This window comes from Hyla sarda, chromosome 1 (assembly GCF_029499605.1).
Source record: "Hyla sarda isolate aHylSar1 chromosome 1, aHylSar1.hap1, whole genome shotgun sequence".
Classification (NCBI taxonomy): Eukaryota; Metazoa; Chordata; class Amphibia; order Anura; family Hylidae; genus Hyla; species Hyla sarda.
Window position 1 is genome coordinate 533,490,224 of NC_079189.1, and position 21,642 is coordinate 533,511,865.

Sequence of the window (21,642 nt, forward strand, 5' to 3'; positions counted from 1 at the left end):
ATTTACTGTAAGTTCGCTCATCTCTAGTAGTGACTATAAAAACACGAAATGCCACAGACTGGCACATAAATGCTTCTTTGCTCTGTAGCTAAAAAAAAATCTCTCTTGGCTGAAAAGGCTGCTATGACATGTTGCTATTTAAATGTACATCCCATGACCATAATAATAGGGTTGACTATATAAGAGGATGAAACTTTCCTAGCAATTTTCATCTACACCTTAGTTACCTACCATGTTCTGTTCGAATGTCTCTTCCTTGAAACATAGACATGGCCTCCATGTTTAATGCACAGACACCACGCATAAAAGCTTTCTTCATAGATCCCTCAAACTGTCCCCTCTCAGTATGAAGTCTTGACACTTCTGCTCTAGCTTCTTCAAGAGCACCACAAAGCTACAAACGGGATCAAGGAATCGGTAAATGCTTTGGCTAACATAGCAAATTGGTGATCATTTACGTTCCAGAACAAGGGTACATAAAATGCATTTTGAAAGTCTTCAGACCCTTTCACTTTTTCCACCACCAAATCACATTTTTCAACCATCATTCTGCACTCAATATAAAACTAAATATTGCGTTGACATAACTATTCAGACCCTTTACTCAGCACTAAGTTGCAGCACCTTAAGTCTTCTGGGGGATGAGGCCACAAGGTTTACACACCTGAATTTACAGATTTTGGGGAACGTCGGTGGAAGGTCTCTCCAGGGATGTTCAACTGATTTAAAGTCAGGTGAAGTCTTCAGTCCAGATCTCTTTGAATCAAGTTTTCAGTAAAAATGTCTCTGTACTTTGGTCCATTTAGCTTTCCCCCAACCGTGACCAGTCTCCCTTTCCTAGCAGCTAAAAAACACCCCACAGCCTGATGCTGCTGTCACCACCATGCACCACTGTAGGGATGACATTGGGCAGGTTATGAGCAGTGCCTGGTTTCCTCCAGACATGATGCTTAAGAGTTGAGGCCAAAAAGTTTAATCTTTGTTTTGTCAGTTCCCACAGTCTGATAGTTAACTCCAGGTTGGCTTTTATGTGTCTTTTACTGATGAGATAGTAGATACTTTGCTTCAAAGGGACCCGGCTCACGGCGCTGATCGACCAGACGAGTGGATGAACTTAAAAGAGGATTTATTGACCAGAATGCAACGCGTTTCGCTGCGCATGCGCAGCGAAACGCGTTGCATTTTGGTCAATAAATCCTCTTTTAAGTTCATCTACTTGTCTGGTCGATCAGCGCCGTGAGCCGGGTCCCTTTGAAGCCAAGTATCTACTACCTTACATGTTCCAGAGGGCAGCAGACGATCATTTATACATACCCATTCCATTGTTGTGTATGTGTCTACGCAACCACCCAGGGTGAGCAGTTCATTTGTATATTAATTCAGCTCTCTGGGTCTAACAATATTATTCTATGGAGGCTTCTTTTGGGCCACTCTGCCATAAAGCCCAGTTTGGTGGAGTGCAGCAGTGATGCTGACCTTCTGTAAGTTTCTCCCATCTACACACAGGATCTTTGGAGTTCAGCCAGAGTGAACATTGGGTTCTTTGTCACCTCTACTACCAAGACCCTTCTCTTCAGAGGTCACTGAGCTCTTGGGAACTTTCAGTAAAGCAGAACATTTTTTTGTAACCTTACCCAGATCTGTGCCTTCACTCACTCCTGTCTGAGCTCTACAGGCAGTTCTTTCCCCACATTACTTGTTTGTTACTTCTTCTTTTCTAATATGCACTGTCAACTTTGGGACCTTGTCTTTCTAAATCCTGCCCAATCACCTAAATGTACCAGAGGTGACTCCAATCAAGGTGAAGAAACATCTCAAGGATGTTTAAGAGAAAAGCTAAATATCAAGTGTCATAGCAAAGGGTCTAAATACTTACTGTATGTCCATGCAAAATGTTAGTTTTTCCTTTTTAATAAATATGCAAAGATGTCTAAAAGTCTATTTTCACATTCTGAGTATGGGTTATTGATTGCAGATTGATTGATGCCTGAAGACTTTCCAAATGCAATGTATGAGCAAAACAGTTATACCTTTAATTTATTACATCAAGACCAGTACATTGCTGCTGACCATATTATGTTATGCCCTACTGAGGGTGTCCAGGTACTCAGAGGTTTGATGCAGTCATGTTCTAAATGGCAATAAGTGTATACAGCCTGCGGCTGTGTGGCAAGTACATATGAAGCAAATGGTTGTAGGTTCTTTCAACTATACTTGCTACCCAGCGAGAAGCCCCCAGCGCACAGTTGCATGAGCGCTTGGAGGCTTCTCATAATTTTCACACGACTCCAATTACTTTATCAGAGTAGAATTCAGTGACATCAAAGGTCTAAGCAGAGCAAACGTGTTAACCTTTTAAACAAAAGGTTAGACTTCACATCTGCGGCAGAGGCTATGCTCAGGTCTTCAATTGCAGATTCTGTTTAAATAACAGTTTAATCCAGTTTAGGAAAATGTATCACCTATCCGCACCCAGTGGTTAGACCCCCATGATCTCCCACCCGGCATAGAACTGTGATGATCCCTGCATGTAGCAGTGGCCAACATGCCCCCTCCATGCATCTTGATGGGAGAGCCAGATATACTGGACTACTCCTTTAAGGAATAACTACCTGAGCAATCTTTGATTCATAGTCACTAGACAGCTCAATGCAAACTTCTTCAGCTCTGGCTCGGCATGCTTGTTCCACTTTGTCCTTCCAGCTGGATTCTATAACTGAGCGCCATGTTCTCCACATATGCTTCAGTAACATTCTCTTGTAATGTTTGTCAGCCATGTTGCATACATAATCCTAAAAATATATTTAATTCATTTAGTTAAATCCCATGCATTATACAAGTTTTGATTTGACCTGCTTACTGTATAGATTCCCTGGTTTTCAACCTGTGGTATATGTACCCAGTGGGTACATTCTAGGTAACAAAGCACAATACTATCTAAGTGAACTGTGCTCATGATGTGCTTTGAACAGGTAGCAGAGTACATGATCACGTCTTTGGAGAAACAGTGGACTAGTTCAGGTCTGCACTTATCGAAAGGAGTGAACATAGAAAAAAAGAACATCATTTTAAACCAGAAGGCAGAAATGTGCTGTCCCAGCACCAAAGGCTGTCCTGTGGGAAAAAGGGGTATTTTTTAAAAGTTTTTATAAGAGAAATTGGGAAGGGGTTAATTCAAATTCTTTTTTTTTTTCACTTTTTTAGTCCCCATAGGGAACTATTACATGTAATAAGTTTGCCCCAGTTGAGGTCTGGACTCAGTTCAGTTCAGTGCAGAGTACAATGTGGAAAGGAGGTGGTGAGTCAAGAAGGAAGCCTGAGAAAATCTCTGAATCAAGTCAGCCTCGAAATTCTGCAAGAGTTCCCCGTACAGTGGCGAGTCAAACCCTGGCGGTGTTAGTCATTGGACCTTGTCAGAACCCTGGTCAGCATGGGATATCTTCAAGTCTCATATCTCAAGTCTAAATCATTCAAGTGGGTAAAAAGCACCATAAGTCCCAGCAAGGCAACAGGACTCCCAAGGGTTACACTGCATCCCTTCTGCTCTGCCCTGTACTGTGTGTTGTACCATCTACACCTGCTCAGTAAAAGACAATTATCCATAACCCGACGTCGGTGTGTTTCTTAAACTCCCCGGTGTCTGGCCCAGGAGAAGCCGTCTCACCTTGGACCGTTTATAGGCTAACGGTGCCCTGGCATCACGAATTTATAAGAATCCCTTGCACACCCGTGGCTCTACAGAAATATCAAGGGTAACAATATAAAAGTATTATGCTATGGCTACACAGCAGTATGGATCATGTGACAGCAAATCTTATCTAAGTGACAGATAGCATGGTTCCATTAGCAAAAAAAAAAAAAAAAAAAAAAAAAGGATTTTTTTCATTAGAACGCAAGTAAAAAATAAATTTGCAAGTGAATCTGTCACTTCATATTTTATGATATCATCATCAGACACAGAGAGGTGACATTTTCTCCCTGGGCTCAAATGTCAAGGAGGCATTGCCGAGCAGCATAAGGGCCACAGCAGCGCTTGCCTTTTGTGCCCCCTCCCACACAGAATGGGGCCCCTACTCTCCCCTACAGCATGAAGCAGTGAGTCAGCAAAAACACCATGCATTGTCTATGGGAGAATCAGAAATACCCGAGTAAGGCATAAGCTTTTAGGGACTGCAGTACTATTAAGCAACTTGTAGCACTGCTAATTGATTTTGTCACTATGGAGCTACGGGGGAGCCACAGCAATGCAGTGAACTGTATGCAATATTATGGAATGCAGCAGTTTCTCTATAGCTAAAATCAGTAACACTACAAAAAGACGCTGTGTAGCCATGGTCTAATAGTTACTTACGGTAGCTTACCACTGTGGTAGAAGAATCGACAGTAGGGGGTTTATTGTTCAGTAATGACAACTCAAATTCAGAAATATGTATGTCATGTCTGGGGAGAGGGTGACACATTGATAGACGTGCCCTATTGTGTTCATGTACAAACTAAGCTGGGTGGAAATGTTCTGGTCAGTTTATACATTTAGATACCTTGTTATTTCTTCATTATGCTCTAAAAATAACCAGTAAATAATATAATAAATCTTCCTGTATCCCAGTAACTTAGACAAGAAAAGGTCATTTCTTCGTACCAGTCAGAAGGACACTGATGGTATAAGAATGATTCATATGTCCTGCTCCTCACCTCTTGTCTGGCTTCCATCTGCTGAAGTCGCCAGTGGGAAAATGTTCGCATTAGTTCAGTCTTTTCCTTCTGCTTCTCCAGGGCACGGGTCAGGTTTGAAATCACCTAGCGATAAGAACATCATATTTAGTGATGTGATAACTTCTAATAAATATAAAATCTTGGTTAATATGAATGAATAATGGGTAATGGAATATAACCATGAGGCCTTACGAGTTTAATATAAAGGATCACTGGCATGAAGAACTGAGGTCTGTATTCATTTGTGCCAAGCAAAGGTATTATGGCCAAAGAAACATGAAACCTACAAAATTACTGATAAAAGTAACCAGGAGGCAAACTTGCCCACAGGATTTGCCAGTCTGCAGGATTTTCTGCATGCTTCTAAAGAAAACAGTGTACCAACTCCTACAGAACATAGGGTGCAGTCATAGTACTGGAGATCTGTGTGTGCCTATGCAGCACATAGCAGCTACATTCAGAAGAGGGAGAGAAGGAATCCAGTGTACCTGGGGCTAAGGCCCAATTTACAGAATGGAATTGTGAGCAATATTTTGATAACAGCAGCTCCATTTTGACACAGTTACTTGCACTTATAGGCACTACCAGCTGGTTAATGCAGGTGACACTGCTGTCAATTTCTCTTTAATGTTGTTGGTCTCATTTTGCATACTGAGAAGTAGAGGAAGTTTCTTTTGCAACCAATTCAAGTATCAAAAGAATGAGAAGATTTTTTTTTTACTCTTTTATGTATCTTTCTGTTAGGCGATTTATTATTGAAAATGACAAATAGCTCTCTTTTTTATTTCCTAAAAAATCATTAGACTTTTACGGCTGAATATACCAGCTGTACAGTTTGTAAATATGGCTTCAGAAAGACCGCTGACCGTATGTTGCACGTTGACCATTTCACTAAAATCAATGTTTTTGGAAGGAAAAAAAAATAAAAATACTGGAGAGATTTCTAAAAAGGGACATCATGACCATTTCTTTAGAGTCCCAATACATTTAAATTGGGAAACAAAATATAATAAATTCACTATAAGGTCTTGATAAGAGGTTTCATATTGCTCTGTTTCTACAGTTCTTAGACTGGATTCATACATAGCATATTTGTTGCTTTTCTTAGCAGCAGAAGCAGAGGAGACCTGATTCTGCAACAGTCTTTACTGTAATAAACAACCTTATCAGTCAGTATGCAAAGCCCACACAGTCAACTTGGGTCCGGATTTTCAGTGCATAGGCTGTATCCAGCAGGGTCCATGTAACATAAGCACCGGTGTGATGCCCTTGCACATTGCATCTGTATCTGAATATGGGTTAATAAAAGCACCTTTTTGTTTTCCCCACTATTTGGAGTTCTGCTGGCATGTCCTATTTGGATCTATCACTTCAGTCTGCCACTGGGACAGTCTTTTGTCCACTTGCACCCTCCAACTTCTCTGCATTATCTAGTAGTGCTGCTTCTACCTTCACTGCCATTTATTTTTAGGGGTATATAATCAGTTTGCTTTATTTTAGGTATTTCTCTAAAACTAGCATTACACTAAGTTAACTCTTAGATTTTTTTAGACCAAGTCTACTGTAGATATGACTAAAAACTAAATGGCATTTTAGTCATAAGACTATAAGTAAAATGAAATAAAAAGTAGCTGTCAAAACTAACACTTTTAATCCAGGGGCACACATATCGCCTGTGCAGCCGGTTCAGCTGCACAGGGGCCCAGCATGGGCCCCCACCGCTCTTTGCTGCTCACTGTTCTAAGGCGGCCGTGGCGCATAATAACGCATCGGGGACTTTAGACAGTTAGTCTGCAGCCGGACGACCCGGGTCTGACTAGGGACGTAGTCCCTACGCAGACCCGCGCAGGAGGACGTCAGTGACGTCACTCGTCAGGCCGCCCCCGGAGAGGAGAAGCGCTGCGCAGGTAAGGTAAGTGTGTCTGTGTGTTGAGGTGGGGGGGGGGGGGGGGAGCTATGCTACCTAATGTGGCACATTCTTTGCACAGGGGCCCTCTGCTATTTGTGTCCGCCCCTGTTTGAATCAATTCACTAATCTCTTGTCCTAGGTGACATAATATAAAAACATCACACTTTGGGCCTGTAAGGGATGACTGATAATGCGTAATACTACTAAAACATTTCAGTAATATACACTGAGAATTTTTACTTAGAATCACATATTTTCAATAGGATTCAAGTGTTGTATAGTAGAATACCCCTTTAAACCTTAAGTTAATACAGCAAGTGACCAGAACCCCAAACACTATCCCTGCCCTGCAGATGAGCATACAATCAAATATATTGAAGCCTATATGTTGTTTCTATGAATCACCTTAAAACTGTGCATGAGAACAATCTGTTTTTGGAGAGGAAGCTTATGCCTACAGAAAGTTCAGGGCACTGTTGGCCATTTTAGAGAGAAGCGTCAGCCGAGTTATCCAGTAGATGATTATCCCGCTGTTATGGAGCAATTATAATTATTCTAATGAGGGACTGATTGGGAAAACAAAAAAAGCCCTAATCCAGTGAGATGACTGTATGAGAGCTAATGACAGGCTGCGGGGACATGACTCAGCCAATCTCACCTCCCAAGTCTTCCTGCCGCTGTGCACATAGCTAATGCTCCCACGCAGCCAGCAGGAGCGGCACACCAGGGCACATTCATCTTTACACAGAGCAAATAAGATCATTTAGTGTGTATGTGCTGAGCCATATCAAAGTACATTAAACTATCATTAAATCAAGGCATCCAGTGACAAGTGAGGTGGTTTACACGTAAGCAAAAACGCTGTGGGCAGCTAGCTTCACAGAGTTACATTTAGCATAAAAAATAAAAACTGGTCCCCGATGGTTCAAGGATCTTAAATGATGAATATTTTCCTCTTTTAGTAAGAGTACATATACAGATATATTAATACTGGAAGATATAATAATCAGCTGCCATCTAAATTAATTACTTTTATGGCTAACATTCTCCCTTGTATTGTTTGGTAACATACATTAGCTATGATGTAATGGGGGATCACCTGTGCCTGTACTACTGTGCTCATACAGTTTGAAAATTTGTGTATGTATATGTGCAAACTAAAGTCAAGTAGGTGGAGGTGGTTTTGGGTGATGCTACAATGTCCATATTCTAATCTCACCCAGCCTTGTTCATAATACCATCAAGGAAGGAGGAGAAAAGACCAATATAGTCCAGGCGCTGCTCACAAGGTCATCAGATGAAGAGAAAAGGCCAAATTTACCTTTGGTTGAAATCAAACTTTAGTTTATTTGTATAAAAATACTAAAAGGACAGATAATGCGTTTCGAGGGGGGATCCCCTCTTCCTCAGATCAGGTGCTCAGACACCTGATCTGAGGAAGAGGGGATCCCCCCTCGAAACGCATTATATGTCCTTTTAGTATTTTTATACAGAAAAACTAAAGTTTGATTTCAACCAAAGGTAAATTTGGCCTTTTCTCTTCATCTGATGACCTTGTGAGCAGCGCCTGGACTATATTGGTCTTTTCTCCTCCTTCCTTGATGACAGCCTCAGGACAAGTATCCACTTATTTCCTGTGACCTTCCGGCTCAGCAGCTCCCAGGACATCAGTGAGTACCCCACTTCGGGGTGACATGCACTTTTATTAATTTCTTTTGCTGAGCATCCACCTATAAAGGCCTGTGGGTTTTCTTCACATTACACTTTTCTTAATACAAAGGGTAATACGCAAGGCGCAGTTTTCGGTCTTTTTTCTTTTCCTACTTGTTCATAATACAACATCAAGATGCATTCCATATGTACAAGGGGATCACATAGGTAGATATTGTATCCATCTTGGATTCTTACTGTATACAATTTGCCTAAAGACTCCATGAATCACATATATCTATCTCGGACTATCCTCCCACCTCTCATCCAACTCAGTTTTTGACCATCTACAATTTAACTGGTATCCATACCATTCTACCAAAGCATCACGCCAATAATGTGTGCTCCTCCCTCTTAACTAGCTGATTTCGACGACTCCCTCCTGTAACACACTCTTTATCCCTTGACATCACAGACTAGGTCCTCTACTGGACCTCCTCATACAATAATACTGCTCAGTGCTTCCCACTCATACACCACCTACTCAATTTACCCTCTCAGGGGTGGGAGTCCCCCAAGGCTGTGTCCTGGGGCCCCTACTCTTCTTCATTGATACTTTTGGCTTGGGACATAACATAAAACCCTATCGATACACGTACTACTAACAAAGTCACAGTTAATAAGGTTGAAAAAAGTCCAGAGTTCAAGTTCAACCTATATCCCTAATGAGCCACTGCTGAGTGGATCCAGAGGAAGGCAAAAATTCCTTCCCGACTCCAAATATGGCATCAGAATAAATCCCTGGATCAACATTCTGTCCCTATAAATCTAGTATACATAGCCAGCAATGTTATTACTCTCCAGAAATGCATCCAGGCCCCTTTTGAATTCTTTTACAGAGTTCACCATGACCATCTCCTCCGGGAGAGAGTTACACAGTCTCACACAGTTTCTTACACAGTTTCGTCTTTACATACAGTCATGTCCGTAAATGTTAGCACCCATGACATTTTTCAATAAAATGAAGTATTTCTCACAGAAAAGGATTGCAGTAACACATATTTTGTTATACACATGTTTATTCCATTTGTGTGTATTGGAACTAAACCAAAAAAGGGGAGGGAAAAAAAAAAAGCTAATTGGACATAATGTCACACCAAACTCCAAAAATGGTCTGGACACCCTTTCAAAATTGTGGATAAATAAGATAATTTCAAGCATGTGATGCTCCTTTAAACTCACCTGGGGCAAGTAACAGGTGTGAACAATATAAAAACAACAACTGAAAGCAAATAAAAAGAAGAGAAGTTCACTTAAGTCTTTGCATTGTGTCTCTGTGTGTGGACAACAGAAAGAGGAGAAGAGAACTGTCTGAGGACTTGAGAACCAAAATTGTGGAAATATATCAACAATCTTAAGGTTACAAGTCCATCTACAGAGATCTAGATTTTCCTTTGTCCACAGTGTGCAACATTATCAAGAAGTTTGCAACCCATGGCACTGTAGCTAATCTCCCTGGCCATGGATGGAAGCGTAAAATTGATGAAAGGTGTCAACGCAGGATAGTCCGCATGGTGGATAAGCAGCCCCAAACAAGTTCCAAAGATATTCAAGCTGTCCTGCAGGCTCAGGGAGCATCAGTGTCAGCGCAAACTATCCATCCACATTTAAATGAAAAGAAACGCTATGGCAGGAGACCCAGGAGGACCCAACTACTGACACAGAGCCATAAAAAAGCAAGACTACATTTTGCCAAAATGAACTTGAGTAAGACAAAATCCTTCTGGGAAAATGTCTTGTGGACAAATGAGACCAAGATAGAGCTTTTTCGTAAAGCACATCATTCTACTGTTTACAGAAAACTGAATGAGGCCTACAAAGAAAAGAACACAACTACAGTGAAATATGGTGGATGTTTTTTTTTTGCTGCCTCTGGCACTGGGTGCCTTGAATCTGTGCAAGGCATCATGAAATCTGAGGATTACCAAGGGATTTTGGGTCGCACTGTACAGCCCATTGTCAGAAAGCTGGGTTTGCGTCCGAGATCTTGGGTCTTCCAGCAAGACAATGACCCCAAACATAAGTCAAAAAGCACCCAGAAATGGATGGCAACAAAGCACTGGTGAGTTCTGAAGTGGCCAACAATGAGTCCAGATCTAAATCCCATTGTACACGTGTGGAGAGATCTTAAAATTGCTGTTGGGAAAAGGCGCTCTTCCAATAAGAGAGACTTGAAGCAGTTGCGAATTTGCCAATCTTGGTGTTCTCTGGCAAATGCCAAACATTCTGCATAGTGTTGGGCTGTAAGAAAACCCCCCACCTGTGGACGTTGGGCCCTCATACCACCCTCATGGAGTCTGTTTCTAACCATTTGAGTGGACACAAGCACATTTCTGGCCTGCTGGAGGTCATTTTGCAGGGCTCTGGCAGTGCTCCTCCTTGCACAAAGGCAGAGGTAGCGGTCCTGCTGCTGGGTTGTTGCCCTCCTACAGCCTCCTCCACGTCTCCTGATGTACTGGCCTGTCTCCTCGTAGTGCCTCCATGCTCTGGACACTAAGCTGACAGACACAGCAAACCTTCTTGCCACAGCTCGCATTGATGTGCCCTCCTGGATGAGCTGCACTACCTGAGCCACTTGTGTGGGTTGTAGACTGTCTCAGGCTACCACTAGAGAGAAAGCACCGCCAGCATTTAAAAGTGACCAAAACATCAGCCAGGGAGCATAGGAACAAGTAAGTGGTCTGTGGTCACCACCTGCAGAACCACTCCTTTATTGGGGGTGTCTTGATAATTGCCTATAATTTTCACCTGTTGTCTGTTCCATTTGCACAACAGCATGTGAAATTGATTGTCAATCAGTGTTGCTTCCTGAGTGGACAGTGTGATTTCACAGAAGTGTGATTGACCTGGAGTTACATTGTGTTGTTTAAGTGTTCCCTTTATTTTTTTGAGCAGTGTATTTATACATAGTTATTAGGTCGCCCCTAAGCTTTTTTTTCTAAAATAAATAACCCTAATTCTGATAATCTTTCTGGTTACTGTAGTCCTCCCATTCCCAGTATTATCCTAGTTGCCCGTCTTGGAACCCTCTACAGCTCCACTATATTTTTCTTGTACACTGGTGCCCAGTCCTGTACACAGTATTCTATGTGTGGTCTGACTAGTGATTTGTACAGTGGTAGAATTAGTTCCTTGTCGTAGGTTTCTATGCCCCTGTTGATGCACCCCATTATTATATTTGCCTTGGCAGCAGCTGCCCGACACTGGTCACTAAATTAACTATTAAAGCTAAATTTACTATTAACTATGACTCCTAAGGCTAGGTTCAGACTACAGAATCTCCGGGCAGAAAATTTCCCGGAGATTCCGAGTGCAGCCAGCACTGACTGACTCAGTCGGCGCTAGGACCGTGCGGATACGGCAGTCTCCAATAGACTGCAATGTGTTCCGTGCGGATTTCAGCCTGAAGAAAGAGCACCGCCATTCTTCAGGCGGAAATTTCCAAGCGGATTTTCTGTTCACAAATTCCGAAGTGTGAATTTGTGAACGGAAACCCATTCACCAAACTATGCATTTTAGCAAGTGGAATTTCCGCCTGCAATTTCAAAGCGGAATTGCAGGCGGAAATTCCGTAGTCTGAACCTAGCCTAAGTCCTTTTCCATGTCAGTCATCCCAAGTGTTCTCCCATTTAACACATAATCCCAGCCCGGATTTTTCCTCCCCATGTGCATAACCTTACATTTACCAGTGTTGAACCTCATCTGCCACTTCTCAGCCCAAACCTCAAACCTATCCAGATCCATTTGTAATAGTGCACTGTCCTCTATTGTGTTAACCCCTTTACAGAGTTTAGTATCATCTGAAAAGATTGCTACTTTACTATACAACCCTTCAACACTGTCATTCATAAATATATTAAAATAGAATAGGACCCAAGACTGACCCCTGTGGTACCCCACTAGTAACAGTCATCCAATCAGAATAAGTACCATTAATAACCACCCTCTGTTTCCTATCACTGAGCCAGTTACTTACCCACTTACACATATTTCCCCCAAGCATTCTCATTTTATGTACCAATCTTTTATGTGGCACTGTATCAAATACTTTGGGAAATAAAAAAAAAACAAGAAATACGACATCCAGCGATTTTCCCTGGTCCAGTCCTGGAGCTCACCTCCTCATAAAAGCTGATCAGGTTAGTTTGACAGGACCGATCCCTCATAAAGCCATGCTGATATGGGGTCATACATTTATTTTTATCAAGATATTCCAAAATAACATCTCTTAGAAAACCCTCAAACAATTTACATACAACAGAGGTTAAAAACTAATTCTATAATTCCCAGTAGGGATCGACCGATATAGTTTTTTTAGGGCCGATACCGATAATCTGTGGAGGTTAGGGCCGATAGCCGATAACTTATACCGATATTCCGGTATAAGTTATCGGCTATTTACCCCCCATTCCCCCCCCCTGCAGATCATTGATTTAAAGCGGTGCCATAGACCGCCGCCGCCACCCGCTTCTCTCCCCCTGCCTGTCCGGGGGGTCCTGAGTCCTATCACCGCCACTGCCCCCCCCCACCGCCGCACCGCGCCCCCTACCGCTCCGCACCCCCCACCGCACCGCCCTGGCCCCATTGCCTCCCCCATCCCCGGTTTTATAATTACCTGTTACCTGTTTCCTCCTGAGCTGTCACTGTGCGCACTGACGGTGACGTCGCGTCACTCGTCATTGCGCACAGCGTAACGCAGGACGCAGCAGGAGCCAGAAGTAGCGTTGACCCCGGGAACAGGTAATTATAAAACCGGGGATGGTGCCGGGGCAGTGCAGTGGGGGGGTGCGGTGGGTCGGCTGTCGCGGTAGGCACGGCATTATCGGCATGGTAATTGCAGATACCGGTAATGCCCAATATCGTGATTATCGCCCGATAATATCGGCCAAACCGATAATCGGTTGATCCCTAATTCCCAGGATAACTTTTTGACCCCTTTTTAAATATTGGCACCACAATTGACATGCGTCAGTCCTGGGGAACAGACCCTGTCACTAAAGAGTCCTTGAGTATTAGAAATTTGGGGTTAGTTTGGGGTCTCTCTCTGGCAATGAGTCTGTCTCCACTTTAGTGGCTTTTATCTGTCTTTTGCATATTCTAAATGTTTTTCTATAGCTTTTTAATGCTTCTTTACTGCTGTCTTGTTTGAGTAGTTTAAATAAATGACAAAAAATAATGTATTACCGACTTCACATTTTTATTCATCCATATTGTTTTTTTTTTTATTCCTGACCCTTTTATTCCTATGGTATATACATCTTACAGTGAGAATGTAACATATTTTTAAAAGTCTCCCATTTATTGTCAGTATTCTTGTTTTTGAGGACATTATACCATTTTATATTGTTAAGGGCTTCTTTGAGTTGATCAAACTTTGTCTTCCTAAAGTTCATTGTTTTTGTGGCCCCTCGAGAGGTTCCCTTATGGAAGAACAAGTTATAATGTATTATATTATGATCATTATTTCCTAGGTGTCCTTCTACTTGCACATTAGTTACTCTGTCAGGTCTATTGGTTAATATTAAGTCTAGTAGGGCGCCCCCTCTGATCAGGCCCTGAACCACTCGGGACAGATAATTGTCTTTAGCTATAGTCAGAAACCTGTTTCCTTATATACGGACTACACTTAGAGCTACCTCTCCATTCTGGATGTAACTTTATTGCTATCCTGGATAGGATCAGTTGGCTGTATCTTCCCCCCCCCCCCCCCCCCCCCCAGTTGCTTTCAATCGTTCCACTCTCTCCCCAATTCCACAAGTTTACTGCATCGGATAAACTGCCCATCCAAGCCCTTATCACCTCCACTTCCAAAAGGTTTCCACTATTTTCTCAATTCTGACTCAACAAAAATGCTTGTGCATGCACACATGATCCCTTGATTGGACTACTGCCACATCCTTCCCATCTAACACTCATGTTCCACTCCAGTCTGTCTCTAACTCTGCTTCTCAATTAATACATTTTTTATGTCGTTCCACCTTTGACCCTTCACTGGCTACCTGTTGACTAATATAGTTTAAATCATATCTTTTGTTTTAAAAGATTTATTAAAACCTGCATGGTTTTAGAGTGGTGAAAAGATTTTAGAACTCTCTGAGATTCACACGTACAGGATTTTAGGCGGCAGTCATGTAGTTTACAATAAAATCTGCAGATTTAAATCCTGCACATCAAATAAGCGCAGGATACTTTACATGTGAATATACCCTAAAAGGGGTTTAAATAAAATAAAAAATTTAAAAAAAAAAACACACACACACACCTTACCTCATATAACTTCTTGCCAATCCACTTTCCTTGTAGACTAATCTCTGGCAGACAGTTCTCTCTTCAGCTGCACCAGGCTGCCACTCTTTTAGTTCACGTCTACTGAACCAGTTGTCACATGTTGAGGGAGATTTATCAAAACCTGTGCAAAGGAAAAGTTGTCTAGTTGCCCAAAGAACCAGATTGCTTCTTTCATTTTTCACAGGCCTTCCTAAAAATGAAAGAAGCGAGCTGATTGGTTGCTATGGGCAACTGGGCAAATTCCTCTGCACAGGTTTAGATAAATCTCCCCAGTTATGTACATAAACCTTTTTCATAAATACAGCTCCTGCAACTGTCGTCACGCCCCCTCCCAGAGTTGCATTAAGGGTGCGGGACGTGACATCACGATGCTCCGGCCCCTGTATTGCCCGTCATTACGCACAGAGCGAGTTTGCAGTAATGACAGCTGGGTACTGCAGCCGAGATCCCGGGGGTCCCCAGCAGCGGGACCCCCGCGATCAGACATCGTATCCCCTAATGTCTAGGGGTGGAGTACCCCTTTAAGAACAAACCCTTTTTTTTTTTTTTTACCTTAATGACCAAGTTTTTTTATTGACTCGGTCTCTTTAACCCCTCAAGGACCAGGCCCATTTTGGCCTTAACGACCAGGCCAAATTTATTTGAGCATTTTCGTTTTTACTCTTATATTTCCATCCACAAACCTATATGAGGGCTTATTGTTTGCGTCACCAATTTTACTTTGTAATTACATCACTTATTTTACCATAAAAAAAAAAAAAAAAATTTTGTTGGGCCGTACATTTTATGTGGGAAAATGTTATACAAAACCCAAATTTAGCAAGTTTTGGAAGGTTTTGTTTTCACGCTGTACACTTTACGGTAAAGATAACATGCTTTCTTTATTCTATGGATCTATACGATTAAAATGATACCCATGTTATATGCCTCTATAAAATTGTACCGCAAAAAAAAAAAATCTAAAACAATTTTAACAAAATTTGTATGTTTGAAATTGCCCTATTTTGAAAACCTATAACTTTCAAATTTTACCATATATGGGGCGGTATGAGGGCTCGCATGCGGCGATACCAAATAAGATTTTTTTTTGATACTTTTTTGGCGGTAAAATGGATGATTTACATTTTTATTGGGGGAGGGGATTTTTCAAATATATATATATATATATATATACACACATATAGATATATATATATATTTATTTATTTTTTTACACTTTAATAGTCCCCATAGGGGACTATTTATAGCAATCATTTGATTGCTAATATTGTTCAGTGCTATGTATAGGGCATAGCACTGATCAGTGTTATCAGTGATCTTCTGCTCTGGTCTGCTCGATCTCAGACCAGAGCAGAAGACCACTGGAGACGGACGGAGGCAGGTGAGGGGACCTCCGGACGCCATTATGGACGATCGGATGCCCGCAAAGTACCGCACTGCCGCAGATGCCGTGATCTGTATTCATCATGGCATCTGAGGGGTTAATAGCGGACATCCACGCCATCGCGGATGTCTGCCATTACCAGCGGGTCCCTGGCTGCGGACAGCAGCTAGGACCGGCCGCGCATGACGTGAGCACCGGTTCGGTGCTAGCAGTCATGGCAGAGCGTAAATGTATGTCATGGTGCGTTAAGTACTACGGCACCATGACGTACATTTACGTCAATTGTCGTTAAGAGGTTAAATAATAATGACTTTAGAAGGCTTTTTCTGAGTGTTTTTTTCGTGACATATTGTACTTTATATAAGTGGTGAATTTTTGTTGAAACATGCAGCATTTTTTGTGAAAAGCTCCAACAAAATATTGTGAACAACTGGAACATTTCTGGCATCTATGGGGTTAATGATGTTGGGACCGGAAGCTGCAGCGGGACTCCGGCTGTGATTGACAGCCGGGTCCTGCCGCCAACCTCCTGAGCTGCCCGCGACAGGAGTTCGCTAGGACATATGCATACGTCCCAGTGCGCAAACGTGTCGGGTGCTGGGACGTATGCATAAAGATAAATGGTCTAAAAGCAGGCATGTTTTTTATTTTTCAGACATTTATTGAACACAAAGTAAGCATTAACCCCAGGTGCGCATGAGAACATGAAATGTTCTAGACACTGACTGCAAAATGTACTCATCCAGAGACAGATCACACTGTGAACACATTCATCACCAGTGCTATGTCAAGACAAAGATAAATGAGGTGCCCAGCTCCACATTGTTCCATTCATGCAAAAATATGTCTACCTAATAACATCAGTGCAGTCTGGTTTAGATTGGATATGTACACAGATCTGCCATCACCTTAAAATCAGTAATATTATGTAGGTCCCACCAAAAACACAGTGGGGCCTCCATAGACTTGTTTTTTCAAGCTGAATTGGACGGAGATCTTGGGAATTCACAAGTCCGGTCAACACTTTGACATCTTTGTTGTTACAAGGAGCATGGCAATTAATGCATTGTGGAAGTGCACATTATTCTGCTAAAACAGGCCACTGGCATTAGAGAACACGGCTGCCATGGATGGGTGGACTTGGACTGTGTAATGTTTAGGTGGGTGGCATGTTTCAAAGTAACATTCACTAGAATGCAAAGATGACACTGCCCCGAGCATCACCTCTGCTGACTTTTCCCATAGTGTCCTGTTGCCATCTCTTCACACATGCCCATTCAAAAAATAAGGGAAATATGATTCATTAGGCCAGGCCCCCTTCCTCAATTGTTTTATATTCAAACTCTGATGCACAGGTGACCATTGTAGGCAGTTTCAACAATGGGCAGGTGTCCACATGGGTACTTTGACTGGTCTGTTGCTGCACAGCCCCTGGCTGCAGCAACTTATAATGCACTTAGTTTGCTGACATCTTTCTATCATAGCCAACATTAACAATTTGGGTTGCAGTAGGTGGGATGAGACCAAGCAGGCAATTCTTCACTCACCCCAAGCACCAATATACTTTGTGTGCCCATGACCCTGATCAGTGTACATAGGTTGGTGTATGAATATGCTCAAGAATGGTAACATTAGGAAAGTCTGAAATGAATCAATGCATAGTATAACATGTTCTCAGTCCTAATGTCATGGTATAGGTGGGACTGCCACTGTAACATTTATCTTCACCTATACTTGAACACTGAATTGTTTGCTGCAAGGTAATTCTACTACTTCATTTTGCGTAATAAGTTATTTTGTTTTCTGATCAAGTGCTGTCATAAAAGTCCCTTTGGAGGGAGCTTGCAGCAGGTCACATCCCTGTTTAGTGTGAGGTGGAAGTGTGTCATTAAAAGAAATGAGAGTTATGAACCCCTTAGTTCCTTAGCTAAAAGCAAATCTCACATTTAATGAATAAATAGGTGGCCATAAGCAGTATTACCTCATCTTTTCGTTGTATAGAAGTTTCATATGTTTGTATAAGAGCTTGCAGGCTGTCTATCTGGTTGCTCAGGTGAGTAATATGTTCTGTGTGCTTTTTATTCTGTTCTTTCATTTCCAGCCGGTGCTTCTCGATTATTGTTAGTCTCCATTTGCTCAGTTCAGCCAACACATGTGTCTTAAAAAGAGTGACAGACATGCAGATAAGTACTTTTCTAAATTAATTTCTGTGAGACCCAACATCAATATAAAACATTTAGAGCAGATTATAGAAGGATATCCCAGTCCTATCCACAGGACAGGTGATAACTAGATGATCATAGAGAATAAATGGAGCAGCGGGTGAATAGGTGCACCGCCACTTCATTCACTAGGGGGAAAGAGGCCTCCGTTTCCCTAATAATTGGGGGGGGGGGGGGGGGTCCTAGTAACAGAGGCCTAAGTGAATGGAGTGGCAGGGCACCTGTTCACCCTCTGCACCATTTATTCTCAATGGGACCCCAATACTTGCCTATCACTTGACGCGACTATATATAGAAGTCTGATAAATAATGAATAAAGCGTTTTCTTGATACGTCCTTCCATTCACGAGATGTGGGTTTATAGTTTGCCTGCCAATTCAGGGAATCATTTAGATAGACGTGAACTTAATTTTAATAATGAAAGTGAATATCAGGTAATGAGTTGGGTTATACAATCAGAAGTTGTAAATGTTGTACGTTGAGGGGCGTGTATGCCTAATACCCTGACTACAAATCACTCACTGCTTAATCTGCCCATCACAGGATTTTCACACATCTGTCTGTTTGCCTGAATTGTCAGACAAACCATAAACCCATATCTCGTGAACAGAATTGGGAACAACGGGGGAACGTAGGAAGATGGGGAGTTAAAGTTTCTTTTTTAATATTTGCAGCCCGGGCACATGAATACAGTACAGCACATCGGCTGATAATTATTTGGCAGGAGGGGGAGAGAAGCAGCCCTCGAGGGTAACATATGATTAGTCACATGATGATGGGGGGGGGGGTAAATACAGTTAAATACCGTCGAACTGCCATAATTAAAAAAAAAATACTGTCATACACATTTTTCCTCATACCCCCCAGCTCTAGGCACATGCTCCATTCATTTCTATGGAAGAGCATGCGGTCTGCAGCACACTCTCCCATTCCAGACATCACACCAACCAATTTAAAAGACGCACATACTTTTTGTCTGCGTCTTGGCCATGCAGTGGCCACTACATGGGACCATATGCTTAGATGGAAGCTATGCTTTAACTTGGCTCATTCTACAAAGTGGATAACACTAAGAATGTGCTAATAGTCGCAAATGTTAAAAAATGTACAGCAATTCTGTACAGACTGAAAATACCCCCATGTGTGGACTGAATCTACCTACCTTTAGGTTACCACTCCAAAGATCAAGTAACTCTTCAACCTGCAGCATGTTTTCAGAAGGAACAGGCAGCTGTGCTACTTGCATTCGTTCTGTCTGGGATCTAGCAGAGGCAGATGATGATGAGCTATGGAAAAGCAGTTCATCTGAATGAACAGGAGAAAACGCCTCCATGCCTGATGCAAAGGTCCTTGGGAACAAAGTTTCTTCAAATATAAAAAAAAAGCAATAAATAAAAAATTAATATTTGAAGTATCAATCTGGATATCATTACAGATCCATCTCTCCACCTATCGTGTGGGTCTCCTCATCTTTGTACATGATATAACAAAAGAGAAGCCCACCAGTAGTATTGTGCATCTTTAAGTCTATTCAATGTACATCAAAGGTGTGTATGCGAAAGTGAAGTATATGGAGTGTGTTTAAAATACAGACAATTCCACATGTGATTTGTACTACATCAGCATGCCATCAGTATTCTCAAGTCTCATCTCATTTGATTTCCTCCCTAGAAGGCAGCCCGGCAGTATTATGGATCTGTAATTCTGATAATATACTAATGACCTAGTGATATAATACCATTGTATTAGGCTGCTTTCACACTATGAAAAGTACCCGTTATATTACACCCGTTATAAAATAGCGGGCGATCGCGGGGTTAAACAGCCATTAGAAAATCCCTAACATACGTTAGAAAATCCCATTATAGTCTATGGGATTTTTCTAATAGCCGTTTTAACCCCTTATCGCCCTTTATTAATAACGGATGTTATTTTGTGATAGGAGATAGTAACGGGAGAATCAGTGCATGCACTATTTCTTCCATTCAATCGCCCGTCACAAGATAACGGGTTAAGGTGGATTTCTAATAGCCGTTTTAAGCCCATACTGTGGATCTGCAGTACACACATTAACAAATATGTTTATGTGAAACAAGACCTAACCAGGTCATAAATGGAAGTATTAGCATCAATGAGCAAAATGTTAATTATGATTTTCAATAATGATGTTTATGTAACCACATAGATCAATGTTTATGTCTTCCATTGGTTAAGGCAATGAGAGCCTTATTAACCCCTTAACGACGCAGGACGTATATTTACGTCCTGCGCCTGCTCCCGCGATATGAAGCGGGATCGCGCCGCGATCCCGCATCATATCGCGTGGGTCCCGGCGCTAATCAACGGCCGGGACCCGCGGCTAATACCACACATCGCCGATCGCGGCGATGTGCGGTATTAACCCTTTAGAAGCGGCGGTCAAAGCTGACCGCCGCTTCTAAAGTGAAACTGAAAGTATCCCGGCTGCTCAGTCGGGCTGTTCGGGACGGCCGCGGTGAAATCGCGGCGTCCCGAACAGCTGATCGGACACCGGGAGGGCTCTTACCTGCCTCCCCGGTGTCCGATCGACGAATGACTGCTCCGTGCCTGAAATCCAGGCAGGAGCAGTCAAGCGTCGATAATGCTGATCACAGGCGTGTTAATCCACGCCTGTGATCAGGATGAGAGATCAGTGTGTGCAGTGTTATAGGTCCCTATGGGACCTATAACACTGCAAAAAAAAAGTAAAAAAAAGTGTTAATAAAGGTCATTTAACCCCTTCCCTAATAAAAGTTTGAATCACCCCCCTTTTCCCATAAGAAAAATAAAACAGTGTAAAAAAAAAAAAAAAATAAACATATGTGGTATCGCCGCGTGCGTAAATGTCCGAACTATAAAAATATATCATTAATTAAGCCGTACGGTCAATGGCGTACGCGCAAAAAAATTCCAAAGTCCAAAAAAGCGTATTTTGGTAACTTTTTATAACATTAAAAAAATGAATAAAAAGTGATCAAAAAGTCAGATCAAAACAAAAATCATACCAATAAAAACTTCAGATCACGGCGCAAAAAATGAGTCCTCATACCGCCCCCTATGTGGAAAAATAAAAAAGTTATAGGGGTCAGAAGATGACATTTTTAAACGTATACATTTTCCTGCATGTAGTTATGATTTTTTCCAGAAGTGCGACAAAATCAAACCTATATAAGTAGGGTATCATTTCAACCGTATGGACCTACAGAATAATGATAAGGTGTAATTTTTACCGAAATATGCACTGCGTAGAAACGGAAGCCCCCAAAAGTTACAAAATGGCGTTTTTTTTTTTCGATTTTGTCGCACAATGATTTTTTTTTCCGTTTCGCCGTGCATTTTTGGGTAAAATGACTAATGTCACTGCAAAGTAGAATTGGCGACGCAAAAAATAAGCCATA

General features: G+C 41.9%; 1 protein-coding gene across 3 annotated transcripts in view; it reads right to left on the reverse strand.

The window, feature by feature from the left end:
* Nucleotides 1–21,642, reverse strand: part of POC5 (POC5 centriolar protein) — a 76,644-nt gene that overhangs the window by 17,867 nt on the left and 37,135 nt on the right. For all 3 annotated transcript variants that reach the window (XM_056540299.1, XM_056540307.1, XM_056540317.1), the window contains 5 exons: nucleotides 19,389–19,591; nucleotides 17,986–18,162; nucleotides 4,693–4,797; nucleotides 2,613–2,792; nucleotides 232–394 (listed from right to left, as the gene is read on the reverse strand). In XM_056540299.1, the coding sequence (XP_056396274.1) occupies nucleotides 232–394; nucleotides 2,613–2,792; nucleotides 4,693–4,797; nucleotides 17,986–18,162; nucleotides 19,389–19,591 (828 nt within the window). The remainder of the gene's footprint in view (nucleotides 1–231; nucleotides 395–2,612; nucleotides 2,793–4,692; nucleotides 4,798–17,985; nucleotides 18,163–19,388; nucleotides 19,592–21,642) is intronic.